The sequence below is a fragment of the Zophobas morio genome, unplaced genomic scaffold (genome assembly GCF_036711695.1).
Source record: "Zophobas morio isolate AGI-343-1 ecotype UQ-CSIRO unplaced genomic scaffold, CSIRO_AGI_Zmor_V1 ptg000799l, whole genome shotgun sequence".
NCBI classification, from domain to species: domain Eukaryota; kingdom Metazoa; phylum Arthropoda; class Insecta; order Coleoptera; family Tenebrionidae; genus Zophobas; species Zophobas morio.
The window spans coordinates 63,345-86,292 of record NW_026972902.1 but is presented as its reverse complement, the minus strand read 5'-3'; the positions used below and the strand labels follow the sequence as shown (position 1 = coordinate 86,292).

The following is a 22,948-nucleotide window of genomic DNA, read 5'->3' as shown; positions in this document are numbered from 1 at the left end:
ATAAATATTTGCAAATAATTAAAAAAGAAGAATATACATGAAAGCTTATAATTGATATATCATTGCAATGCTTTTTTATATTCGTAGTTTGTAAGTAAAGGATATCAAATTAAAGGGCTTAAATTAATGTAAAAAATTACGATTACGAATATTTAAAAAATATATATAATTATGAATTACCATATTTGCAAAATACTTCGCACATCACTATTATTTTAGCACGCGACGAAAGTCCACTTTTGCCACCTTGCCTACTATGTTACTGTCGCTAGGGGGAATTTTAAACATCTTACGTCCATATTTTTATAAAAGCAGCGAATTTTTTATACCTCTCAGAAGGTTAAACTATTCCTTTTGGTTTTTATAAAATTCTTTTTTATATATTTTTATTAAGAGCCACTACCAAAATACTAAAGGCTAAAGGGCCGGTAAAAGATCCTTACAAAGTAAACCAAAGCGAAACTTGTATTGCTTATGTCTTGTGCACGACCAATAATACCATAATAACTCTCAGTACGAATGCTGGTCGTACTCTTGCAGTTCGTTCAACAGGAATGGTCGGCTTTAAAAAATCTAAAAGAAGTTTGTATATATTATTAAAAATTTATTTTTTCATTAGAGGAATTTTATTATTTTTTTAATTTCTAGAAACTCCAATAGCCGCCCAAGAAGCAGGAAAAAGTATCGGAGGGGCTGTTTTCTCTGCTAATGGAGTTAGGTAAAACTTTTACCGCTCACGAACAACTTTTATTAATTTTTTAATATATTAAACATTCTTGTTAGAAAAATCCACGTAGTTTTGAGGGGCATAGGCCCTGGCAGATTGGGCGCAGTGAAAGGTTTACAGCAGGTATACTTTCTTTTTAGTAATTTTTTAAAAAAATAAATTCATATGGAATTTTTTAAAATTTTTTTGTAGTGATATTCTTTTTTTTATAGGGCGGACTTGTGGTTGAATCTGTAGAAGATGTCACTAGTTTTCCCCATAACGGGTGTAGGCCCAGAAAGCCAAGAAGAATTTAAATTTCATTTTTTTAAAATTATTTTTAAAATTGTGAACTGAAAGGACAAGCAAATTTTAATTTTTTTAAAAAATCTAATAAATTGTTAAACTTCAAAAAAATTATGTATAACTAATTTTTCTCTGCCGACCATAGTTAAAGATTTTGTATTCTTAATAAAAAAATTTTAAAACTTATATAAATACTACGAGCTTACTAATGAAAAGTATGAAATTTCTTAAAATGGCTTAAAAAAAAGATTTTAACTAAAAACGAGAAATTAAATAAAAAAATTTATTTTGAAAGAGCATTCAATAGTCAGACAGAAACTGAAAATTCAAAAATAACAGACAGTCCAGTCAACTTTTTATATACGGAAGAGAAAGTGTCGAGCTTGTGTTCAATGTTTTTCTCATCCTTAGAATCAAAGATCCTAAAAAAATCACAGTAAAACTCTTTAATAAAAATTTAGATTAAAAAAATGTTTTAAATAAAAATGCAAAATTAGCCAATTTACTAAAAAAATAGTTAAAAAAAATTAATAAACAGAAAAATTATTTACTAAAAAATGATTAAAAAAGTTTGACCAATTAAACAGTATTGTAAAACTGTTTACTAACATAATTTAGATGAAAAAAATATAATTTAAAATTCTAAGCAAATTTACTACTAATAAAAATTAATTTAAGATAATAAACGAAGTAAAGTAACTTACTAATAAAAATGAAATTAAAAAAGGGAACCTTAAATATAAAAGTAATTCAAAATACTAAAAATTTTAGAACATCCAAAAATTAAAACTTACACTTTAGTAACGCGAGAGCCATCCAGCCGATAGCGAGTTCTCTTTCCGAGGATCTCTGTGGGAAACACGAGATCTTCGAGAAATGCGTCGCAGAAAGCAGTAAAAGTGCGTGAACGCGGACGAGGTTGCCTATAAGCGCGATGTCCTCTTTTTTCTGGTTTTAGAACACGTCGTTGTGCGATTACAAGGACGTGTTTTCCACTTAATTTTTTCTCAAGCTCTCTCACTAAGCGTTTCTGAATGGTGTGGAACCGGGAGAGAAGTGGAACTGCGTTGCATGAAATAATTAGATGAGTGGGAAAATAAAACTACTGAAATATATATATTTATATATACCTGGAACAAATAACACAACGGCTTTACGGCCCTGTCCCACAGGAACTTCTTTGGCAGAACATAAATAGAGCGTCTGCAAAGAACGACTGAATTCTTCGTCAGTATTATTTTGTAGGTCATGTAAAGCTTGCTCTACAAAACGCTCAAACTCGCTAAGACCAGCACCCTTGGCTTTTACAATTATTTTGCGTGTTGACATAATTAAACTTTGAAAAAATATAAATAATAAGGAACGCTACTAGATATAATAGTTACCTGGTTATTTACCAAATAGAGACCAAAAGGAAGCAATAGACTACCAAGGGATTAAGGTTTAAAAGTGCCAACTATTAAAAAATCAAAAATAATTTTTTAAGTATATAAAGATAACTACTATTACAATTGTATATACGTAAAAAAAAGATGAACAGAGCAACACCGTCTTAATCACCAGCAAAAAGCTATGGAGCATGTGAAGCCGTTATATAAAAAGTGGGAACCAAATTTGCTTTAACGGGGTGGCGGATGCACGAGCTTTCTAATTTTTTTCATCCGGCCCTTTTCTTCTTGGAGGCTTGCCGGGTCCTTATAAATTATTGCAGGAGATAATTACTATACTATAATATGAGATCCTCTGTAAAGGCTTATATTAGTAGTAGTGAAGAATGGAACGAATTTTTTTGAGCTATACGTAAGTTAAGTATTCCGTAACTTGACCATTAATTTCAGGTACCTCCTGCCGTTTATTAAGTTTTACTTTTAAGTGTACAAAAAACTTAACTTGTTCAAAGCTTTAAATATATTTAAACTTCATTAACCCTCATATATGCTCTTCAACGAAATACTTTTGGAATAGTGAATTTGTTTATTTATAACTTGGATATGAGGAATCTATCATGTAATATAAGTTGGGTTTATGATTTTTGTATGAATGAAAACAACCGGACTTTATAGGTTACAATGAAAGCTTTTAAAGAACTTTATAATTTAAGATAAGGCTTGTTTCCAGAAAGAAAGCCTTTAGTTCTTCTACACCCTCCATAGGAACCATAGGATTTTCGGACTCACTGCTAAAACTTAACGAAATAATATTTTTATTAATAATGATGAGTATTAAATTCTTACTAAGAGAATTTTAATGCGATTTGTAATCTTTTTATTTTATAGAGTTCTCAGCAGAAGACTTTACTTAAAGCCTTCAAATATAGTTTTTTACGTACTTATGCATTGCATAGCTTTCATTTCGACAGTTCTTGATCCTTGAACAGATGGCTGTCTGTCATATTTCTATAAGAAACTTAATAAATCAGATATCGGAGCTTACTTCGGGCAATCCCAAAGTTGCTGCTCAAGAGCTCTCTACCAGAGCCAAAATCACTCGTTAAGAAACAAGGAGTTTTTTTAAGAAAAATTTGTGTTACCGGCTTGGTAAAGCTCATTTCATTAAAGGTATAAGTGTAAGAAGTTTAATCGTAGGTGAAGCTATGAACGCGATGAAGAGCAGAGCGCTTTTACTAAAAAACGCATCTTGTTGGCTTCAAACAAATAAAATTTTATAAGCTCATAATTTTACAGAGGACTTTAGGTTACTAACCTCGCGCTAGCAATGGTTGTTGACTTAGAGAATAATCCTTGTTACTATATAATTCAAATTATCTAAAATCATATAAGTAATAAACCTGATTAAATGCTAATACAGTTTAACTCAATAAATCAACAAGAATACCTTTAGAAAATAATTTAACATTGTAAAATTTAATACTAAAATAGAGCTCTTCCATTTGAGCAAAAATAAAACAATAAAATAAAATAAAATAAAATAAAATAAAATAAAAAAAAGTAGAATAAAATATAGTACAATAAAAATTAAATGTAATAAAAAAATAATAAGATTATCTAAGTATTAGTACTAAATCTAAATAAACTTATATAAAAATTAAGTCAAGCAAAAAAAAAATACTTTGGTACAAGAGTGCTTCTACTACTGCTAACCTATAGGCTTTATTGACTAGTAATAGACACTATTATAATTAAGAAACCTAAAATGAAGCCTTTTTGACATGCTTAGCTGCTTGAGAATCACGTATAAGAGCAGAGCAATTTGCTCGTTTTTTCGCACGTCCTGTGCATCTAACTCACTTAAATCTAACTTAAATCTAACTTAAATCTCGGACGTGTGTGAAAAACCTTTACTTAGTTGCGACTGCAGAAGGTAAGACCTTAGTCTTCTTAGTTGTTGACTTTGGCTATGGCATAGGTTGGTGATCTTAGTGGGATCGTTGACTGTGTGATCATTTTGGGATCATTCGCTTTGTATCGTACACTATTCATGTTTTGAAAGAATCAACTATACAGGTTCGGAGAAACATGTTCGTAAAGTGGCCCAGAAGGTCCTATAAATTAAAATTCGCGCCAGCGATCTGTCTTAGTCCTTGCGGGTTGCCGATGGTTTCCATCTAGGCCGCTCAATAGGTTGTCTTCCTCAGGCAGATTGCTTTTTCAATGTCGATTCATCTAAGCTTTGGTCGTGTCACCCTCTACTACCCGATGGTGTCACGACAACGATTATCCTTGAGGCCCTCTGCTTAGGCGGATAATGTACATTAATTTAAGGCCAACATGGCCAGCTTCCGAGTTGAGGCTTGGACTCGTTCTCTAATTATGGACCAAACCTAGGGTCGTGATTATGGTACCTTCCTTAGCTTAGTTCTGGATTCAGGGTGAACTAGCACTGAGAGAGGCGCAGGCTGCATATAGCTAACTAGCTGAGTTATCAGTTATGTTAGAGAAGCACGGGTCGAAAGGCCTCCTCTTAAAGTTGACAAAAAAGCAGACGTTTGTAAAGTCTACAGGCAGGTGTTCTCTTCCCTGTATTAAACTGATGCTCAGTTTAGCTAGCCGATAGGATACGAGAATTGCTCGTCAGTTTAATGATTTTATAGCAAAAACTAACAATAAAAAACAAATAGGTAACCAAACTATTTCCTTGTTAGATTGCCACGCGTTGAGTACTAGCTTTGCCAGCTGACTCCAGTTTTAAATCTAATTGGCCTAGTCTGAGCAGTCGTAGTTAACTTGAACACTAAATAAATAGTTAACGAAAGCTGCTAAGTGGCTAGGTGAGCCGTCTGTTATGTTAGTACCAAAGACGGACGCAGACAGATACATAGTCTATTTATGAGTGATGTTTACTATACTACATTTTCCTTTGATTCCGAAGGACACACGCTTGACCTGACTGGTTAGGACTGTGGTATGGTATTAGCACCAGACACTGGCATACGGTGGTCTTTGTCGCGGCTCGTTACTGTGAAAGGTATGGGCTTAGACTCAGGTTTCTCGTACAGACTAGTGTCTGTTACTAGTACTATACTAGTAGCATAGTACTGGTACTATTTATATATCCGCGCCGCTCCCGCCCTTAACCTTTGGTAGCGCGAAAATTCCGTGGTTTCTCAAGAGAAACATTTTGGGAGTCATCGTTGACGACAAAATTTCCTGGCAGTCGCACATGGGTTATTTAGTGGCGAAGTTCTAGACAGCAACCAAGTGCTTTATCCTTTACTATGCAGCAAGAGCAAGCTTTCTATGCAAATTAAACGGCAATTGTGTATGTCCTACAGCCAGTCACTAATAACACGCGTCTGCTGCTTGAACTCTGACCCCACCACAGTAGCGTCTGCATTTCAAGTGCGACAGAACAAACTGCTGCATGTTCTGACAAAGGCGTGGTTTGTAGGAAATGATGCTCTTCGCCGGTGCCTACAGAGGGAGCCTTAAACGTGTCTTCCAAGCCCAGCGTGGTCTATTACGGCAGGCTAGCCAGGCACACTAATCGGCTGCTGTCGTGAACTTATTTACGAGTCATGGAACGGGTCACGTTACCTCCGCCACGTGTCGCGCGTAAGAGTTAGTTTTTGTTTGTTAACATCTAGAAAATAATGACACCTTTTTACTTGAAAGCTATTATGTAACATGTCTGCGATCACTCTTAGTTGAGAGCACGAGTATTTCAATTTTTTACTCGATTGAGCACTAGGAGCTGTCAGTTGTAAATAAATAATAAAAAGATGAAAAATAGTGTTTAAGGGCTCCTCCCTTCCGGTGAGGAGCTTATAGTTAGGAGGTCTGGTTGGCAGTGGTGCTGGTCGGTGTCTCCCGGTGTCCTTGGTCTTTCCGCCTAATGCTCCTCTCCCGGTGGTGGTTTTCAGCTGTTTTCCGCTACACTAGGTCGAAGGCGGGAATCCTAACCCAATATTTTCCGCTTTTTCAGTCCTTCGGGACAGTCGTTATAACTCTCCAAAGAGCTTACACTGGTGGGCACTCGTGCACCAACCCCTGCAGAAGGGGGAATTCAGGTTAGGCGGATTCAGGTCTCAAGGGGACCGGCCGTAGTATGCCAGTGCTAAAATAAAGTAAAAAAGTTTTCTGCCTTCTAAAGCGGGTGTCCTCTTTCTAGGGCGGTTGGAAATTCTACATCACCGCCAAAGCTGAACTAAAAATTTAACGTAGGATTGTTATGTTTGCGGAAGCTATGTTATTAATTAATATCAATTAATTTCAAATTACTCCTACTCGATACTCTGGTGGGATATAACATATCCTAGCCTAATATATTAAATTTTGCAAGTTCTTCTAAAGAGGGAAAATTACTGAAAAGTAAATAATTGAATGCTAGCTGGGAATAGGATAGTTTACTTTACCTACCAGAAGTTACTGAAGGTGCCCATAGGGTAGGGTATAAGTTGTAAGTTTGTGTTAAGATAAAAATAGAATTCAGTTTGCTCAGTTTTCTTTTTTTCAATAGTTTACGATCTGCATAGTTTACGCGGTCATTGCTGCTAGTGCACTGGTTATGGTAATTTTTTCTCTTCTTAAAAAGAACAGTCAATTTTTACTCTAGTAAAATATGTGTTATTACATTTAAAACAATAAAAGAGCTCATATTTTTCTTGTAAATTTTTAAACTATAAGTTACCCTATTTGAAAGCGTTTTCCATCCCACTGAAACTTTGATAGAAAAGAATATTACCTTAATAAATCTACTAATATAAAATTTACGTCGCTTATTTAAAAAATTAAAAAGTATAAAGTGTTTAGAAAGTAAATAAGAAAAAGCAAAAGCAAAGAGTATTTATAATATGCTTTTAACACTCGTTATGCCAATATTTGAAGGCGTGCTTTCGCTATTGCGGCGGAATCCAGCCATCCCTTAACCTTCTGAAAATTTGGTAGCTCTTCTTTTGTCTTGTGTACTTAAGAGGTTGATATTGTTACTTAATTAAGAGTCTTTCAAATTCTTGATTAAGTTTTACTCAAATATATGATTGCAGAAGAACAAGCCTGTTGCAACCTTTTTTCAGAAAAAAGTGACATAAGTTTGTACACTCTTAATAAAAGGTTTTTATTAAGTAAAAAAACGGAAATAATGAATTTAATGTCTCATATGTTTAAGCTATATAATATTTTTTTTTGTGTAATAGGCTTTGCTATAAAGAATTATCTGTGCTTAAACATAAGCTTTTACTCCACCATCAACAAAGATTTGTTTCATATAATGATATTTATAATAATTGTAAGCATGAAACAAATATTATACGACAACAACTTCGCTTGTTTAATTTAAAAGAAAAGTTTTATTATCTGAACTCTATTGCTAAGAAAAATGAAAATATTGTTGAGCAAGATAAATTTAGTTCTCTTCTTTCTGTTGATTGTTTAAATTATTTAGTTCTTTTGAGACTCCCATTTATTTGTTTGGGGATTTATTTTTTAACGAGCGGCTGCCAAAAGGATAACACAGACAATTTCATGAACCTTTTTAAAACTACGTATACTTGCAACTGTTTGAATAACAATACGAATACAAGCCTAAATAATTATCTTGTTTATGCAAAAGGTATTTTTCTTATGCGGTTTTTACGCCTTTTTTTTTTTTAAGTTATAAGGATTGCCTTAAATTTTAATTTATATTTTTTAAATTCAGTAATAAAAATTTTTTCATTTGTATATAAAATGAACAGTCATAGCAGGAAATAGTTGTAAGATAGAAGAATTAATTAAACATTTGAAAGGCTTTTTAGTTGATACCAGCCCTCTGGAAGTGAGGATTAGCAGTGAAAGCTCATTTTCGGAGACGGAAAGCTTTTATTTAAGTGCTTTCTTTAGTTTTTGAATAAATAATTTTTTTTTAAAGTTAATTTTAAAACTTTCTTCTGACCGCATCAGATCTTAACATTCGGTGGCAAGTTATTCAAACACTTGAAGTCATATTGATTGCATTATTTCTATCAGAGAACAATGCTTTAAATATAAATATTCAGGGCAATAATGATGATCTAATCATTATTGATGACAATAACTACGCATTACTTTTGAATCAAGGTTCTCGAGAGCATACAAAGGCTAAGACTAGTCTTATAAAAGAATTACTTTTGCTTTCTCTTCACCATCCAAATCTTGTATATACTTTTTATTTTTTAATTTTTTTTAAAAAATAGTCTCAATTTTATTCTTTTTTTTAGCTCGACATAGAAATCCCTACAAATGCAGGCTTGAAAGAAAAATTTATTTTGAATTTATGGGCTTCTTTAATAACCACTTCTTACGGCTTATTTGTATATATAATTATGTTATTATTATAATTATTATGTTTTATTCTTTACACAGCGCCGCCCGTTCGCGCTCATGACATTTTGGGATTTTATTCATTCCGCAGTTAATGATCTTTTTTCTGAAAACCGCTACGAGTTATACGGGCAACTCTGGACATTGCTAGTAAAGCTGTGCGATTATGGATTTTCTAACTATTGTCAACGGGCCACTTCGAACTTTTCCTTTAAAGATCATGTGGAAGCTTTCTGGGAATTCCTGCTTGCTTATATGAACTTAAGTTTTGTTATAAAGGACGGCCCAATGATTATTGAAAGACAACTTCCTTCTCTTACTTCTATTATGGAGAAGGTAATTACTATTATTATTATTATCTTTATCGTTATTACCATTAGCACGGCTAGAGTCAAATCTCTAAAGAGGCGGTCATAAAGAAACTCTGGGAGCATTATAGAACTTACAAGAATAAGTATTATGAAGATTGCGAGTTGGAATTTGAATCTTTAGAAGAGCAGGGAGCTGTTTATTTTAAGAATGCTAACACGAATGTGCAACGAGATGAACGCTCTTTTAAAGAATTTTTGAAAATACTTGAGCTTCACGTCCAGCTTACATATCCTTCACTTTACTGCTTTGTTAGTGATATTAGTAAAAACGAGGCCTTGAAAGGCTTTCGCAGTCTAGTAGCGAGGTGCTTATTACTCTTAGTTATAAAGAGCCTTGCAAAGTGTTGGTTTTTTTTCATTAGGCTTTTTTTATTTCTCCCAAGTCGTGTAGTTATAAGCAGAGAGGAGAGCGTATTAGCAAAGAAAATGAAAACAGGTTTGCTAGTTTATAGTTATTAAATACCATTATTATAATTAGTTATTGTTAATATTTCATGTCATGATTTTAGTTCAGTTTCAGCAACACACGACATTATTTGGCTTAAAATACATGGTAGAACTTGTATTGTCTGTTTCAAACCTGTCGCCTTCTAGTGAGCTTGAGAATTTTAGTATAACCTTTTATTGCACCCTAGCTATGGTTTTATGAATTTTTAATTGAAGGATTTGAAAAAAGAATTGAACAAATGGTTGATTTCCAAAAATCTAATAACCAAACAAAGTCATTCGTGCTTGCTAGTTTGCTTAAGTTACTTAAAAGCTTAAAGGTATCTTACTTTTACTAGATTTCTGATTTAAAAAATAATCTGTCTTGGTTTTTTTATAGAATAATAATACTTTACCTTCCCCTCAAAAAAACGTCCTTGAAAAAGTTTTTTTCATAAAAGTAGGCAAAATTATTAGTCTTATAAAAGAGCTAATTAGCTGTTTGATCTTGCTGGAGTGCTATTAGAAAAAAGGCGGGATACCACTTCGCAAGGTGCTCCCCCTTTCTTAAAGTTCTTTGCTTTGATGTTTTTTATCGATTTTAGCTTCAACGTTTTTTTTGCATTCTCTTGCATACTTTTACTGTTTAAACTATTTTTTAAAAAAAAATCAGGAGTTTTTCTTTAATCTTTTCATTTATGTAAAAAGTTATACTATCGTTCCTCTTATTTATTTCTTCTTAATGACAGTAAATTGAAGAAACTTTTTAAAACTTTTTTAATACTTAATTTCGTTTTAGCAGGTGAAGTTGATGGCGGGCCGCTTTTGAGTTTAGCTGTCGGTTTAGATGAAGCTCTTGGTTTCTACCCCCTGCAGAGCTTTGGTATTACTTATATACCCCTTATATTTTTTGGCGCGCTATGTTCTCATCAAATAATTCTGGCGCTCTTTTTCTTTTTTAATTTTTTAGTGTGCTCGGTTATTTTTGGGTTATTTGGTTTATTAGTATTGAACTAGAGTAAAATAAATAATATATATTTTTTGCTTATGTATAAAAGTTCCGCTCTTCATGCCTTACTTTTGCAAGTTTTTTAAGAAACTTTTGGACTTTAGGTTAATTTCGAATTACCTTATAAACTTTTTTAAAAAAATTTACTTTAAAATATTAACTTTTTTATGGATATGGGATGGAAATTAATATATTCCTTTTTTTTTCAGTATAATTTTTTTCTAAAAGCACTTTTTTTATCTTATTAATAAATAATAAGATTTAAATTACCTGAAGAGGTTTTTATTAAGTTTTGTCAGCTTCTTACAAGAATTTTAAAGAACTGCCGGTTTAGTGGTACTAAACTTTTGTGTTTTTAACGGCTGTTAATTTACGCTTGTCAGTTTTAATTAGCTTTATAATGTAGCTTTTATTAATTGTTTCGCAGCTAATGTTGTATTTATACTTTTTTGGTGAAAAAAATGTTTTTAGTGATTTTTTGGTTGTAATAAACTTTTCTCGGATGTTTATTTGTTATTCAACTCAGCTATGCAGCATTTCAAAAGAAATACTGATAGTTATGAAGACTTTGGAGACGATCTGTTGGGTAATATATCTTATTTTATTGTACTTTTTATGCTTTTTTCTACTTTTTTCGAAGTCCATGACAGTATTGGTCCGTTTGGCTCTGCTGAGCAATCGGGACTGTTTAAAGTACTCCCAACGTTCGAAATTAATAAAATTTTCTTTTCATTATTTTTTTACGAAAGCATGACCATGTGGACCTTCCTCAACTTTTAGAAGACTATTTAAAACATCCAATACGAGAGCAGTTTAATATGCTTTTTAAAAAAACTTTTGTACATTTTTTTATACTTTTTTTTTATGAAGTGGTATTCACTATATATTTTTCTATAACAAAGTTAAATACGAGCGGCTATGTCGAATCCTTTATAAATTGTTTTGTGGAGGTTGACTATTAGCATTATTTCTATTCTTATCCTTAATAAAAGACTCTTCACTAAAATTATAACCACTTGTAAAACATCACTAAAGAGAAGTACGGCGATTGGGACACTAATAATAATCTTTTTATTAATTTCTTTTTTTAGAGTTTGCTTTGTTCATTATTTTTTTTGTTATAAATAAATTTATTATAATAAGATTTTTATGAAATATATATTTATAAAAATAATAATTTCTTTTTTATTATGAAGTTATTTATTTCTTATTTCTAGCAAAATAATTTTACTAAATTATTCATATTTTTTATGAAAGTCAGTTTACTATTTTTTTCTTTAAACTTTTGGTTACCATGCTTTTTCTAGGTTTTCATAATATTGAAAAACCGAGCCAATGAGAATTCAGATCTTTCTTTGGATGTCCTATCCAAGCTAGACCATAAGCAGTGGATTGATTTATTATATAATGTCTATATATATCTTTTCAGTAAAAGTCCACAACTCCTTTTTTATTTTTTTGTTTTTAAAAAAATTCATTATTAATATTGCATGAAAATCAAGCAGGACAATGCGCGTCTGGCCATTTTGCTTCTTATTATTCTCCTCAACGAAGCGAACACTGAAGGTTTTTTTTATCAACTTTCCATTGTTATTTTTGCTTCTCCCTACTTTTCTTTTTCTTTATTTTTTTTTCTTTTCAGGTTTACTTTCCCCTCAAAAACAAACAAATCTTTGGTTTCTCTGCTGCCTGGAACCTATAGGCATTCTAGAATTGCAGCACCGTTTAAGCAAAACTTTGTTGGCAAAAGTACAGTTTATGAGGTTTTTTTGATTGCTTGGTTTTTGTAAAATATGCATAAACAGGATTCCACTTTTTATGAACTAAATCCCCAACTTGAAGCTTTTTGCGAAAAGTTATATTACTGTTATTATTACTGTTATTATGAGGATTATGCTCTTTTTTAAGTTTATAAACTGTGTTTCTGATTGGTCTATCTGACCTTATAACCAAGTTAATTTTTTGCGGTTTCTTACTGTATATTTTTTATATTGAACGTCTATTTATTCTGTTTATCGTCACTATTATTATTGACTTTCACAGGATAGAAGACTTTGAAAACAATATTCCTGCTATTGTCCAATCGTTTTCTTACAATGTTGGCGTGAAAGCGCATATGCTTTTAGCAGAAGGAAAGTTGACAAAAGGTTAGTTGGACTGCCGTAAAAATTATGAAACAAACTTATTCCTGCAAAAAGTGTTTTTTACTTTTCACATATAAATACAAATATAAGTTTTTCTCTACCAAAATAGAACAGTGCCGCACTGAATTTTCCTACTTTAACGGCCTGCATATGGTTTTCCCATATATCTATTTTTAGTGATTTTATTATCATGATAACGTTTATATATGTTTATAATCAGGCCTCCTTCCGATGGTCCCAAAGAGAACGAAGTCGCCTTCGCCATTTTCAGAATATTGTTGGTATGAACTCTTTTTAATGAAAAAAGTAGCACGTCACTTGAACACTTTTATGTCCCACGTGGCCCTTCAACACTCAGAAGCCGTTGATTTTTATACAACTCATTTTGTGTCCATTCGTTATTACTTCCACACCCTTATTTCGATCAATTTACTATTTTTAGTGTTTATTAAGGCATAATTTGCTACTTTTTACGTACTTTTTTACAACTAGGGACAGTTTTTATGCACTGTCCCTTTTTGCTCTACAAGAAGAATTCATTGGACTATCCCTTCCCCCAACTTTTCCAGCAGTCCCAGTTTTCCTCCGCACAGGTCATAATATATTTGCATCCTCCTTTCTTATTCTCTATGGCGCTTTTGGTTATTAAAGGTGCTTCTGGTTGGCCAATTGTTGTGCGGGATCAGCTCATTGGACTACTACGGCGATGCTTTTATTAAAGGACGAATGGCTTTTTTGCTGGACCAAGTATTCACGTATGAGAAGGAGGATGTCTTAAAAGTACATTTTTATTGCTAGAGGAAGGCATAAGCACTATTTCTCTGTCAATAGGTCGTGGCTCTCCTATGCAAAAATGACGATCCATACAAAGAAGAGGTTGGCGGGGATTTTTGCTTTCATATTATTGGCTATCTACCTCGTGGTCTTACAGAATTTTTTAGTCTCTCAGTTTATTCCGGACTTTTCTAGTCGACCATCCCATAAGACAACGGTTACTAAGCCGATGTGAACACGTGATTCTTCCTACGTATGTGCTTTGCTTTTCGTTGCTGCTGTCTCCAATTCACTTGAAGACACACAACAATAAAATAATGATCATTCGGACTTTGGAGTTCCAGAAAAACTTTGAGGTTTAAAATTGAGTTGCTATTCGTTATTTTTCAGAATGATTTATTTTAACTACCAAACATTAGGCAATTATGGCACCAATCATTGGCATTTTAAAAGATTTTTCGTTTCACAACGGCAGTTATTGGTCCATCCGCATTAAAACCTTTAAGTTTATGACTGCACTTCTTATGAAGCTGCTCTCCGCGACTTCGCCACCCAATGATCTTTCTGACTTTAATTCAAAAACTATACTCTCCAATACGCAGCTGCTAAACTTCTTTGAGTGTTTGCTATTCGAGGCTTATGCAGATATATATTATCTATTACAAACGTGTCTGGAAACAAGCAAGAATAATAATAGTAATAGTAATAACAATAATAGCAAAACATTACTGAACTTGCCTTTGAAAAGGGACGCCTTGCAAGCCACGCTCCTTCCCTCTATTTCGCATTCTACATACGCCACAAACTTTTTCTTAACAAAAAAGAGCTGTAATAATAATAACAACAACATATGTCATAAATTGAAAACCTCTGAGCCTATTTTTATAGAAAAATTTAAACAACTTTTAACATGTCTTCGAAAGTTCGGTAAGATTTTGTTTTTACAAATTTTACTGTGTTATTATTTCGTTTAGGGTATCTTGTTCTTACTCATTGTATCACTGAAGAAAAAAAACCATCTCATATGAAAATATTACAAGAACTTAATAAGGAAGTTATAAAACTACCCGGCGATTCTGCACTTTTTCTCTCTTGCGAAGATTTACTAAAATCCCTACATAATTTATAACTATAAAGTAAATATGGCTTATTTACCACTTTAACCGCTTGTTATATGTAATAAAACTAAATTTTAAAACTGCATGTACTACATTTTTACTAAATTTTATATTTGTGTTTACTACAATTCTGAATAGAATTTTTAATTACATTAATTATTATATTTAAATTCAACGGAAGAGTACAACTTATCATTTCAAGTCGTGGTAACGCGCGAAAGGTACTGGCGTTGTCTACTGCGATCACTACTTTGTAGGAGTTTAGGTTATATATTTATTGAACTATTGAGAAAAAAACTTGGTTAAAAGTAGTGCTTTGAACTTAATTAAAGTTGAAAAGTGCTAAGAGCTTATAGGAATATAACTAAAAAAAAGGTCTTGAAGAGGCCAACACGCAACATTTAAAAGAGGGAAAAAAACAACTCTGAGGGTGTCCTTATTTAGAGTAAAATTTTTTAGTTTTTACTATTGCTTCGGTTTATTCTTAAGATACTGAAAGTTTATAAAGTATGCGTGACGTTCGAAACCTTCCAAGACGTTATAAAGTACTGATTTTACCTGCTGCCATCTCCATAAGTATTTAGGTAGATCCATATGAACACAGCTGAATACAAATCCAGCCAAAAGAGCAATCTCTTTCAATTGGAGAATCCTTCATTGTGGCAATACCCTCTGTTATACTCGAAAAAAGTCAGAAAAATTGTATATAGTGGGGGCCAAATAAAACATTGTCTCCATCTAAAAACACAGGAAAGGTAGAATCTAATTTCAGGACTAAAATTTAACAATAGAAAGATCATAAATTGATTGTTCTTAATTTATTTTTTATTAAAAATCACTGAATTTCGTTAGTAGTTCTTCTATACCATGCGTCCCTCACTCATCGCTTTACGTAGCACCTGTTAATACTCAGCGTTTAGGATTAATTAGGAATAAAAAGGCTGAAGGTTTGTGAAAAAAAGGTTTGTTGAACCTGACAAAAATTTTTATTCCCTTCCTGTACATGAAACGGTTAAACTTTACTTATTTTGTTTAGAACATTGAAACATCTTATTAAGCCCTCTATACGTTTAATATTAGATCCACACAATTTAATCTCACATTAAGTTAATGACGTTATATTTTTCAAGACTAGAAATATCTTCGAAGTAATAAAATAACTTTAATTTTAAAAACATCGTTACAATAATGTCTAAAGGTTCGAGTTAAAAATCTTTTTAAGAGTATACTCCTCTTAAGTAATTAACGCTTTAAGCGTTTATTTTAAAAAAAGATATATATAAACTGTTAAGTTAAAGACCTTCGTATTTATAAACCCAGTTTAATATATAAAAATTAATATTTAAGGTAAAAATAAGCTTTTCACTATAATCACTTAAGTCATATAAACTACTTAAAGAATTGTTATTTATTATTTTGTAAGGTGAATGCCAATAAAGCTTAGGACATTTTAATATAAAAACTACAACAAAGCTAAAAAGTAGAGTTTCTGGTTATTACTTACTCATTCAAATCTTAGACATTGACAAAATAAGAAAGTTGACGGAGTCACAAAAAAAAGAGGAAACCTTTTACAAATACAAAAATACCAAAATTGAAAATCAGAGTAATAAAAAAGAAGGTTAAATAATTTTATTCTTGGTTTGGGAAGATTGGTCACACTTTTTTGATGTCAAGGATAATTACCAAATCATAACTGTATCTTCGAAGCAAAATAAAAAGGACAGATAATTCATGAGCTTTAAAAAAGTTGAGGCGGAATAGAATATAATAGTTCGTAAATGTATTTTTTCTTCAAGAGACGTGCAATTTAAAATAATTAAAGAAGTGTATTACCAAAAAAAAAATGTACTTCGCAGAAGCCGGATGACGAATAAGCTTTATATAAATCAAACACCTTTTTTTTAAAAACACTTAATGCATTTATTATTAAATTGCTAGAAGTAATTTTAAAGAAAGAATAGCCCCCTTAACCAATATAATAGATAGACTTCACTTAGAAAAGGAAAGAAGCTACAGTTATTAATCTTAAACAAAAAGTAATTTACAAAAGTAGATTTTTCTATTGACAAATATATATAATAACTAAAGATGTGTAAAAAGTTTACTAATACGATGTTTAAAAACATGCTAAAGCAAACTTTTTTTTATCATGGTAACTCTTGCGAAAGTGTTAAACTAAATAAAACCAATTATATATCGACTTAGCTTACATATATGGAAGGCAAAAAAGTCTTCAAAGTTTAGGTAAGTTTATATACAGTTGTGCGCAAAGTTTCTTATATAGTACTTAAAAGTTAAAGGTTTTTAAATAATTAAGAAAGCTAATGTGAACATTTGTTTGCATTATATTGTTATATAAAAAAGTAATTTAAAATAATGGTTAACGCAAACAACAACTTATATTAATTAACATGTCTTTATTAAAAATTGTTAAAAGAATTGAAAATTTGTCTTTCGTTCCCCTCGAGGAAGACACAGAAGATGTTGCAGTGCTCATAAACAGATTAGAGTTCGCCGTTACTACTATGGTTCTTCATACTTCATGTTTTTATAGATATCAAGTACCTTGCACTCTGCTCTCTATCTAAAAGGAAAACACAAAGGAAATTATAAAAAACTTGACGATAATTGCTGAAAGATTGGAGCACTTGGCTGGCCTTAACTTAAATAATTGTTCTACATTTTTAATATGTTTTTTTCAAAGTCTACTAAAATATATGATAGCATCTCATCCCGTCACTCGTATCGAAAAAGCGGCGGAGTTATTAGTAGAAAGGTTTAAAGGTTTTTATTACAACCAGAAAGAAGAAAATTCAGCTTTGTCAGGTATTTTTACAATAGCCGTCTTAGGAGTATGAAGTATTATAACATTTTCATATATTTTTTAATAACAATTATTGACTGACTGTTGTTAAAATATATCTAAGAAAAAAAAAAGATAGAACCTTTAGAAAAACCGTCTAACGTGGAAAATAATGCGCAGTTCAAGGATACTAATAAAAAAAGGGGTGAAGTTAATTTCAAGAGCATAGAGGAAAGCACTATTAAATCGTTGTTGGAAGAACATAGAAAATATAAAATTCAGGAAAAATCAATAAGTATCTCTGAAAGTAAAACTAATGACAAGTTAAAAACAACTAAACAAGTTAATGGTACCATTGAAGAGTATATTAAACTTGAAGAACTTTTATTTTAAGTTGATTCAATCTTTCTTTAGTGGTTACTAGGTTTTAGACCGTTTATTTATTGTGAGGCCTCTAAGAAGTTTATTTTACTTTTAACTGTAATTCGTACAACTTTACTCTTCTCTTACCCTTTTTATAATAGATAATATACAAAAGAGTGCTAGGATTTACAAAAATTAGTTATTACTGAGCATAGAATGATAGTGTTATTAAGAGTTAAACACCATAAAGTTAGTCACACATAATAAACTTGATGTAGTTATAACTTACTAACTTTATTTATTTTATAAATAAAAGATAATTAACTTAATTTTTTTTTAAACCTAGAAAGGTCAATATAAAAGTTATGTTAAGATTTATATTTATTATTAGTTAAAATATTTATTTCAATTATGGCGTTTACTTCTTATAAAAAAAAATTTATACAAAAGTTTATTACATACAAAGTTTAATAATTTTCTATAGAATCGTCATCTTTTAACGATGTTGATCTTTTGACCGCTTTTCAAAAAGTTAGAGATTCTAAAAGTTCCTATCAATGGTATCGAGTTTGTCTCCCATTAAAACTTGCTTAAATACATCCAATTCAAAGTTATGCAAGCCTAACGTTAATCCTTTTTTATTACCTGTGCAACGACGATAACGAAGGGTGGTATACGAACGTAAAGGAAACCTACTTACCGTTGAAGAACTCGGAAAAGATTTTAATAGTCTTTCTAGTAAAATAAAGGGTAAGTCCTGAATAAACTTCAGGAAATTAAAACTTTCGTATAAAACTTATGAAACAAGTAAACTGTTTAAGTAGAAAATAAGATTTTGCTTATATTAATATTTCCATAACTTTTAGCAAACGTTTGCTTAATCCTTTGATTTACAAATTATAAGCCTTTTAAATTATTTAACTGTTTACTTGTTTTATCCTTAACTAAAGATAATAAAGTTTTGTACATTTACGCACGCTTTGTGGATAGCAGTCAAAGCACAAAGTTTCTATTTTTAACTCAAGTAGGCAAAACTTCAAAGATTTCGGAAAGAGCAAAAGTAACGGAAGACAGAAATAACGTATATATATTTTTAAAGGAACGTAAAGCTTAACTTTAAAAGATTTTTTTATAAATTTAACAGCTAAAAAGAATCGTTACTCATTATTTCGCCGACCACTATATAACGGAACCTAGTGACCTTTTAGACTATATGAAACGGTTCAACTTGAAAATGTGAATTAAAAAAATAAACAAAGTTTTTAAATTTAAATTTAAAAAATTTTTATTTTTATATTGAGGTTATAAAAAAAAAATGATTATCAAAAACCTTTAAGAATACGTAAATTAAGAATTAATTGTTCTTTTGAAGCAGTTAAAATAAAACTTGCGTAACCAGTGATTTAGCCTCCTTAGTAATCTTATAGTCTTAAGAATATCTTTATTCAAATTTAATTGATAACATAGAAAAATAAAAGCTCTAAAGCTTTTGGCAACGACATAGGTATTAACTTATAATTCTTTAATAATAACTTCAAGTAGTTTTTTTCTTCTAATATGCACTTTCGGTAAAGTTTTTGAATCTTTTACCTTTAACGGTACTTATTTAAAATTAACCAAGAAAGGACAAGAAGTCTCAGAAATCATATAAATAAGGAAGCCGACACAAAATCTTTTTTTAGGTTATAGAGAATTTTAGCTTACTTTCACTTTCACTTTATCAAAGGCCCTCACCTCCTATGTTTAATTCCAGAATACTATTTAAATGATACTTAGTCACTGTTTAATAGTACTCTTAGTGATTTACTATTAAAAGCCCCGGTTGAATCTCGTTCCTTTTGAATATACTCTGCTCTCATGACTAGCTTCACCGTCACCATTGAATTACAATATGCTTGTCCTCTAAAAAAACTTCCCTAATATAATATTTTATTAAGGATAGGCTAGTTCAACTTAAGCCACCAACTACTAACAGTACTCCTAGCTTTCTCCAAGTTACTTCCCGTGAGGATAAACATTATTATGGTCCGGACTATGAGCGCCTACGAAAAAAAAAACATGGCAAATGTGGTATAACTTTGCTGTCCAGCTAGTAAATGTTCTTCTGAGTAACTTGGACCTCAGTGGAAGCGGTATATAGCCTTACTACCGGTTCGTTCTTTTTCAGAGGTCTTCGATTTTTACTTGCCGAGTAAATGCAAGCTCCCAGAAATTTTAGATAATGCAGAAAGTTAACAAATTTTAAGTAGACGTGACAAGAATTCTTTTTTAATCTCTGGCTTTCCTTCAGGAGAGAGTGAGGCTATTACGATTTTTTTAAGGTAACTACAGTAAAGAACAAGAGCCTAATATAAAACGTAAAGGGATAAATTATACCAACTTGGCTACAAAAGCATATTACAGGTTTTCCTATCCGAGGGGCATTTATCAAACAGGTTCTTTTTCGGTCGGACCTCCTAAACCCTTATCCGGTTAAAATGAATCTGTTGACTCTTTCATTATATTAATATTTATAATTATCTTGAAAACTTTATTTTACAATTTGTAATGCTTTATGGATATGTCTACTGACCCTTATAGATCCAAAAAACATCAAGTTGAAATTTAAATTTCAGAGAAACTATAGAACTTGTTATGAAAAGAGTTCAGCAGAAACTTCCATTGCCTTTCACTGAGGATCGGCGTCCGGAAGGCAACGCTAGTATACCTCGCTGGTATGTAATATACATAGACCGTCAGACAAGCCTGATTATGCTAAGCTCATTCATTCGATAGAAGGTAACTGGGGCGAGCTCCAGTTAGAGACAAAGTAATTGACCTTCTGACACAGGGAAGATAACACCTGCCAAAGAGTCTATTCGACGCGTAGTTTTTACCATTTTTAAGAGCCCGTCTTCCGACGTGTAAGTACAAAGCCAACGTCTCTCCACAGTATCGATCGAGCCTCAACTCGACTAGATTTAAACCGGGTAACCATAATCACGCTGAATTTTTTGTAATGAACCTAGCAAAGTTCGTGTACTATTGTTTTCTCTTTAGTTTACTAGGCCAATTCAAAGTAGAGGATTACTAAGCACGATGTCATTTCCTCGAGTCTACTCAAGAATCGACAATCCGTCTGTGGATGGCAACCTCTTGTGTTTTCTTTACGGTAAACGTCTGCTGAAACACGCCAGGAATAACGTAAGATAAAGTTAATAAGATAAAAAGTTACAAATAATAATAAGATATAAATAATTTACTACCTCTAACAGATCTCTAGACCAATCGTCAATGCTAAAGCACGAGATTACTACAACACGAAGAGAAACAGGTAGCAGAGTCTCGATTTCAACTATGGTCAAAAACCAAGATTACTTCCTAGTTTTGATATCATTACTAGTATCTTCCTAATAGAGTTTATAATTAGGTTATTTCACCTTGGAGTAGTGTACGAAACTTTACGAAAGCCGCGAGATAGAGCTAACGGTCGAATGCGTTCCCACTAAGAGACCGACCTATGCAGTAGCCAAAGTGTTAAACTATCAAACAACTAAGGTCTTACTTGCTGCAGTCACAGCAAAGTTTCGGATGGTAGCGCAAGGCAAGCGCCAAAGTTAGTAAGATTTTAGAATATACAAAGCGTTGGCACAAGCGCTAAACCATCGAGAACAAGTTAATTTCAAGTTCTATAAAGTTATACTTTGGTAGAACAAAAATAACTACCACTCTAGAAATGATAATTAGATCATTCTACCAAAGTAGAACGAAAAAAAAAGTAAGGTTCAAAATTCTCTCTTTTCCTCTAAGGGATCCCAGTTACAGGCTACGCCTCTGGGACGATGTTGTATACAACCATCGCCTGTCGACTCATAAAATGAGTGCACCGACAGGTCCTCTTAGTAGTCAAGTCTATAATGAGCTAGTTTATTTACATATATACAATAATTATCATAATCCTAATAAGGTTAAAACAAAGATTATTTATTAGTGGTTAAAATGATAATCAACATGTTAGCAAAGTTTTCATTTTATTCTTTACTATTATTTCTTTAGGCAGAGTTTGACTTTCGTCAGTTGTCAGTTTATTTCTGCTGTACCATCGATGGACTTTAGCTTTAAACTTAGTACTAGGTTTACTTTCATACAGCCATGTAATAAATTTCTCCAGCATAACCTAAAGGTTATTTTAAAGATAGATCGTTACTTACAAGATATTACTGACTAGATTCGAACTAGTTTATCCAAAGTCTCTCGACTACATTCATTCTAATTAGATAACTATTAGCTCTATACCTATTACAGTAGATAGGGCAGAATACCCCTAGTTTAGTTAATTTTCCACCTTTATAACCAGGGTTAGACTTTATTAAGCGAAATATATAGATAAGTTTAGTAAACTGTGCGCCTGGAAGTATAAGTAAAGCAATAGTTAATTTTTCAAATATAATTACTTATGGCTGGGTCTGCAAAATTACTTCATTGTAGAATATTACTGTAGTCGATATGTATTGCAACATCTTAACTACTCTATCCGCATCTTCTTGCAAAAAAGGGTCGAAAAAAACTCAAAAAAAAAATAAATTCACAAATATTGAATATATTACTCATAGTTTTACAATAGCCATAATTAGTTTTTGTTTTTGCAACTTTAGTATCAATTTTTTTTTTAGCTGCTTATGACATGACTTTTTAGATGTATTAATAATTTTTTTCACTAGGATTTTTTTTATGATAAAGCTTAGATATATCATATTTAATAATTGAATAACAAATCACGCTCTTTTTTCCTTACTGTTTTAAAAGATTAAAACTTTACATAACCTAGTTTTAGTACGTTTGAAGCAAACCTTATTTTCTTTAAATGAAAAATTGATTTAACATCAACTCTGCTGTAGCTTTAAAAAGTGTTCTTTGTCGTGTTGTGTATTTAATAGTTATTATTACTAAAGCCTTTAATTTTCAGTAATTAATTACAAGTTTTATTATAGGGGTTGTCGTAAAGTAAAAAGGCGATGTGGCATAATTTTTGTGCGATAAGCGCCCCCACTGATATTCAAGTTCCATCCCTTTGCGCACGAGTGGGCCGGGTGGGCGCTGTAATCAAAGTTCACTGTACATTTTAAGGCCTCCTGAGGATAGCATATACAAATCATATTATATTATTTTTCCTTTCTAAAAGCGAGAAAATATAATTACCAAACTTTTTC

At 31.7% G+C, this 22,948-nt stretch overlaps 3 protein-coding genes and 1 long non-coding RNA gene across 4 annotated transcripts; 3 read left to right on the top strand and 1 right to left on the bottom strand.

The window, feature by feature from the left end:
* Positions 1 to 262: 262 nt before the first annotated feature.
* LOC135121932 (small ribosomal subunit protein uS11m-like) lies at positions 263 to 1,036 on the top strand. Its single transcript, XM_064046204.1, has 5 exons — positions 263 to 339; positions 395 to 582; positions 649 to 718; positions 784 to 850; positions 940 to 1,036. The coding sequence occupies exons 2-5, from the start codon at positions 555 to 557 to the stop codon at positions 1,021 to 1,023; spliced, it is 249 nt and encodes an 82-aa protein (XP_063902274.1). The 5' UTR covers positions 263 to 339; positions 395 to 554; the 3' UTR covers positions 1,024 to 1,036.
* A 276-nt stretch (positions 1,037 to 1,312) lies between these two features.
* LOC135121942 (uncharacterized) lies at positions 1,313 to 2,469 on the bottom strand. The gene is made up of 4 exons (XR_010279171.1): positions 2,398 to 2,469; positions 2,143 to 2,348; positions 1,807 to 2,074; positions 1,313 to 1,434 (listed from the first exon to the last, which is right to left on the bottom strand). It is a non-coding gene; the product is annotated as an uncharacterized LOC135121942 (long non-coding RNA).
* Positions 2,470 to 8,250: 5,781 nt separating this feature from the next.
* Positions 8,251 to 14,601, top strand: LOC135121948 (uncharacterized). The gene is made up of 30 exons (XM_064046217.1): positions 8,251 to 8,276; positions 8,350 to 8,582; positions 8,646 to 8,738; positions 8,791 to 9,084; positions 9,138 to 9,424; positions 9,482 to 9,555; positions 9,629 to 9,730; positions 9,783 to 9,886; positions 9,946 to 9,990; positions 10,044 to 10,098; positions 10,348 to 10,428; positions 10,604 to 10,658; positions 10,814 to 10,890; positions 11,081 to 11,140; positions 11,195 to 11,247; positions 11,304 to 11,393; positions 11,457 to 11,504; positions 11,862 to 11,963; positions 12,060 to 12,120; positions 12,197 to 12,303; positions 12,360 to 12,409; positions 12,598 to 12,701; positions 12,808 to 12,851; positions 12,919 to 12,979; positions 13,191 to 13,291; positions 13,350 to 13,478; positions 13,530 to 13,574; positions 13,640 to 13,828; positions 13,892 to 14,399; positions 14,447 to 14,601. The coding sequence occupies exons 4-30, from the start codon at positions 8,809 to 8,811 to the stop codon at positions 14,599 to 14,601; spliced, it is 3,063 nt and encodes a 1,020-aa protein (XP_063902287.1). The 5' UTR covers positions 8,251 to 8,276; positions 8,350 to 8,582; positions 8,646 to 8,738; positions 8,791 to 8,808.
* Positions 14,602 to 16,985: 2,384 nt separating this feature from the next.
* LOC135121946 (uncharacterized) lies at positions 16,986 to 21,359 on the top strand. Its single transcript, XM_064046216.1, has 12 exons — positions 16,986 to 17,121; positions 17,185 to 17,266; positions 17,318 to 17,419; positions 17,521 to 17,745; positions 18,244 to 18,319; positions 18,427 to 18,509; positions 18,710 to 18,840; positions 18,904 to 18,995; positions 20,491 to 20,568; positions 20,646 to 20,754; positions 20,799 to 20,942; positions 21,189 to 21,359. Exons 1-12 carry the CDS (start codon positions 17,005 to 17,007, stop codon positions 21,357 to 21,359), a joined length of 1,410 nt encoding a protein of 469 aa, XP_063902286.1. The 5' UTR covers positions 16,986 to 17,004.
* Positions 21,360 to 22,948: the final 1,589 nt, after the last annotated feature.

Bases quoted from the DNA above. Each gene is read 5' to 3' on its own strand.
- LOC135121932 (XM_064046204.1), top strand. From the start codon at position 555: ATGGTCGGCTTTAAAAAATCTAAAAGAA. The intron at 719-783 runs GTAAAACTTTTA...CATTCTTGTTAG, and splicing joins TTCTCTGCTAATGGAGTTAG to AAAAATCCACGTAGTTTTGA. The intron at 851-939 runs GTATACTTTCTT...TTTTTTTTATAG, and splicing joins CAGTGAAAGGTTTACAGCAG to GGCGGACTTGTGGTTGAATC.
- LOC135121946 (XM_064046216.1), top strand. From the start codon at position 17,005: ATGTCTTTATTAAAAATTGTTAAAAGAATTGAAAATTTGTCTTTCGTT. The intron at 18,841-18,903 runs GTATATATATTT...TAAATTTAACAG, and splicing joins TAACGGAAGACAGAAATAAC to CTAAAAAGAATCGTTACTCA. The intron at 20,943-21,188 runs GTAAGATAAAGT...ACCTTGGAGTAG, and splicing joins TGAAACACGCCAGGAATAAC to TGTACGAAACTTTACGAAAG.
- LOC135121948 (XM_064046217.1), top strand. From the start codon at position 8,809: ATGACATTTTGGGATTTTATTCATTCCGCAGTTAATGATCTTTTTTCT. The intron at 9,991-10,043 runs GTTTTTTTCATA...AGAGCTAATTAG, and splicing joins AAAAAAACGTCCTTGAAAAA to CTGTTTGATCTTGCTGGAGT. The intron at 11,964-12,059 runs GTCTATATATAT...AAAATCAAGCAG, and splicing joins GGATTGATTTATTATATAAT to GACAATGCGCGTCTGGCCAT.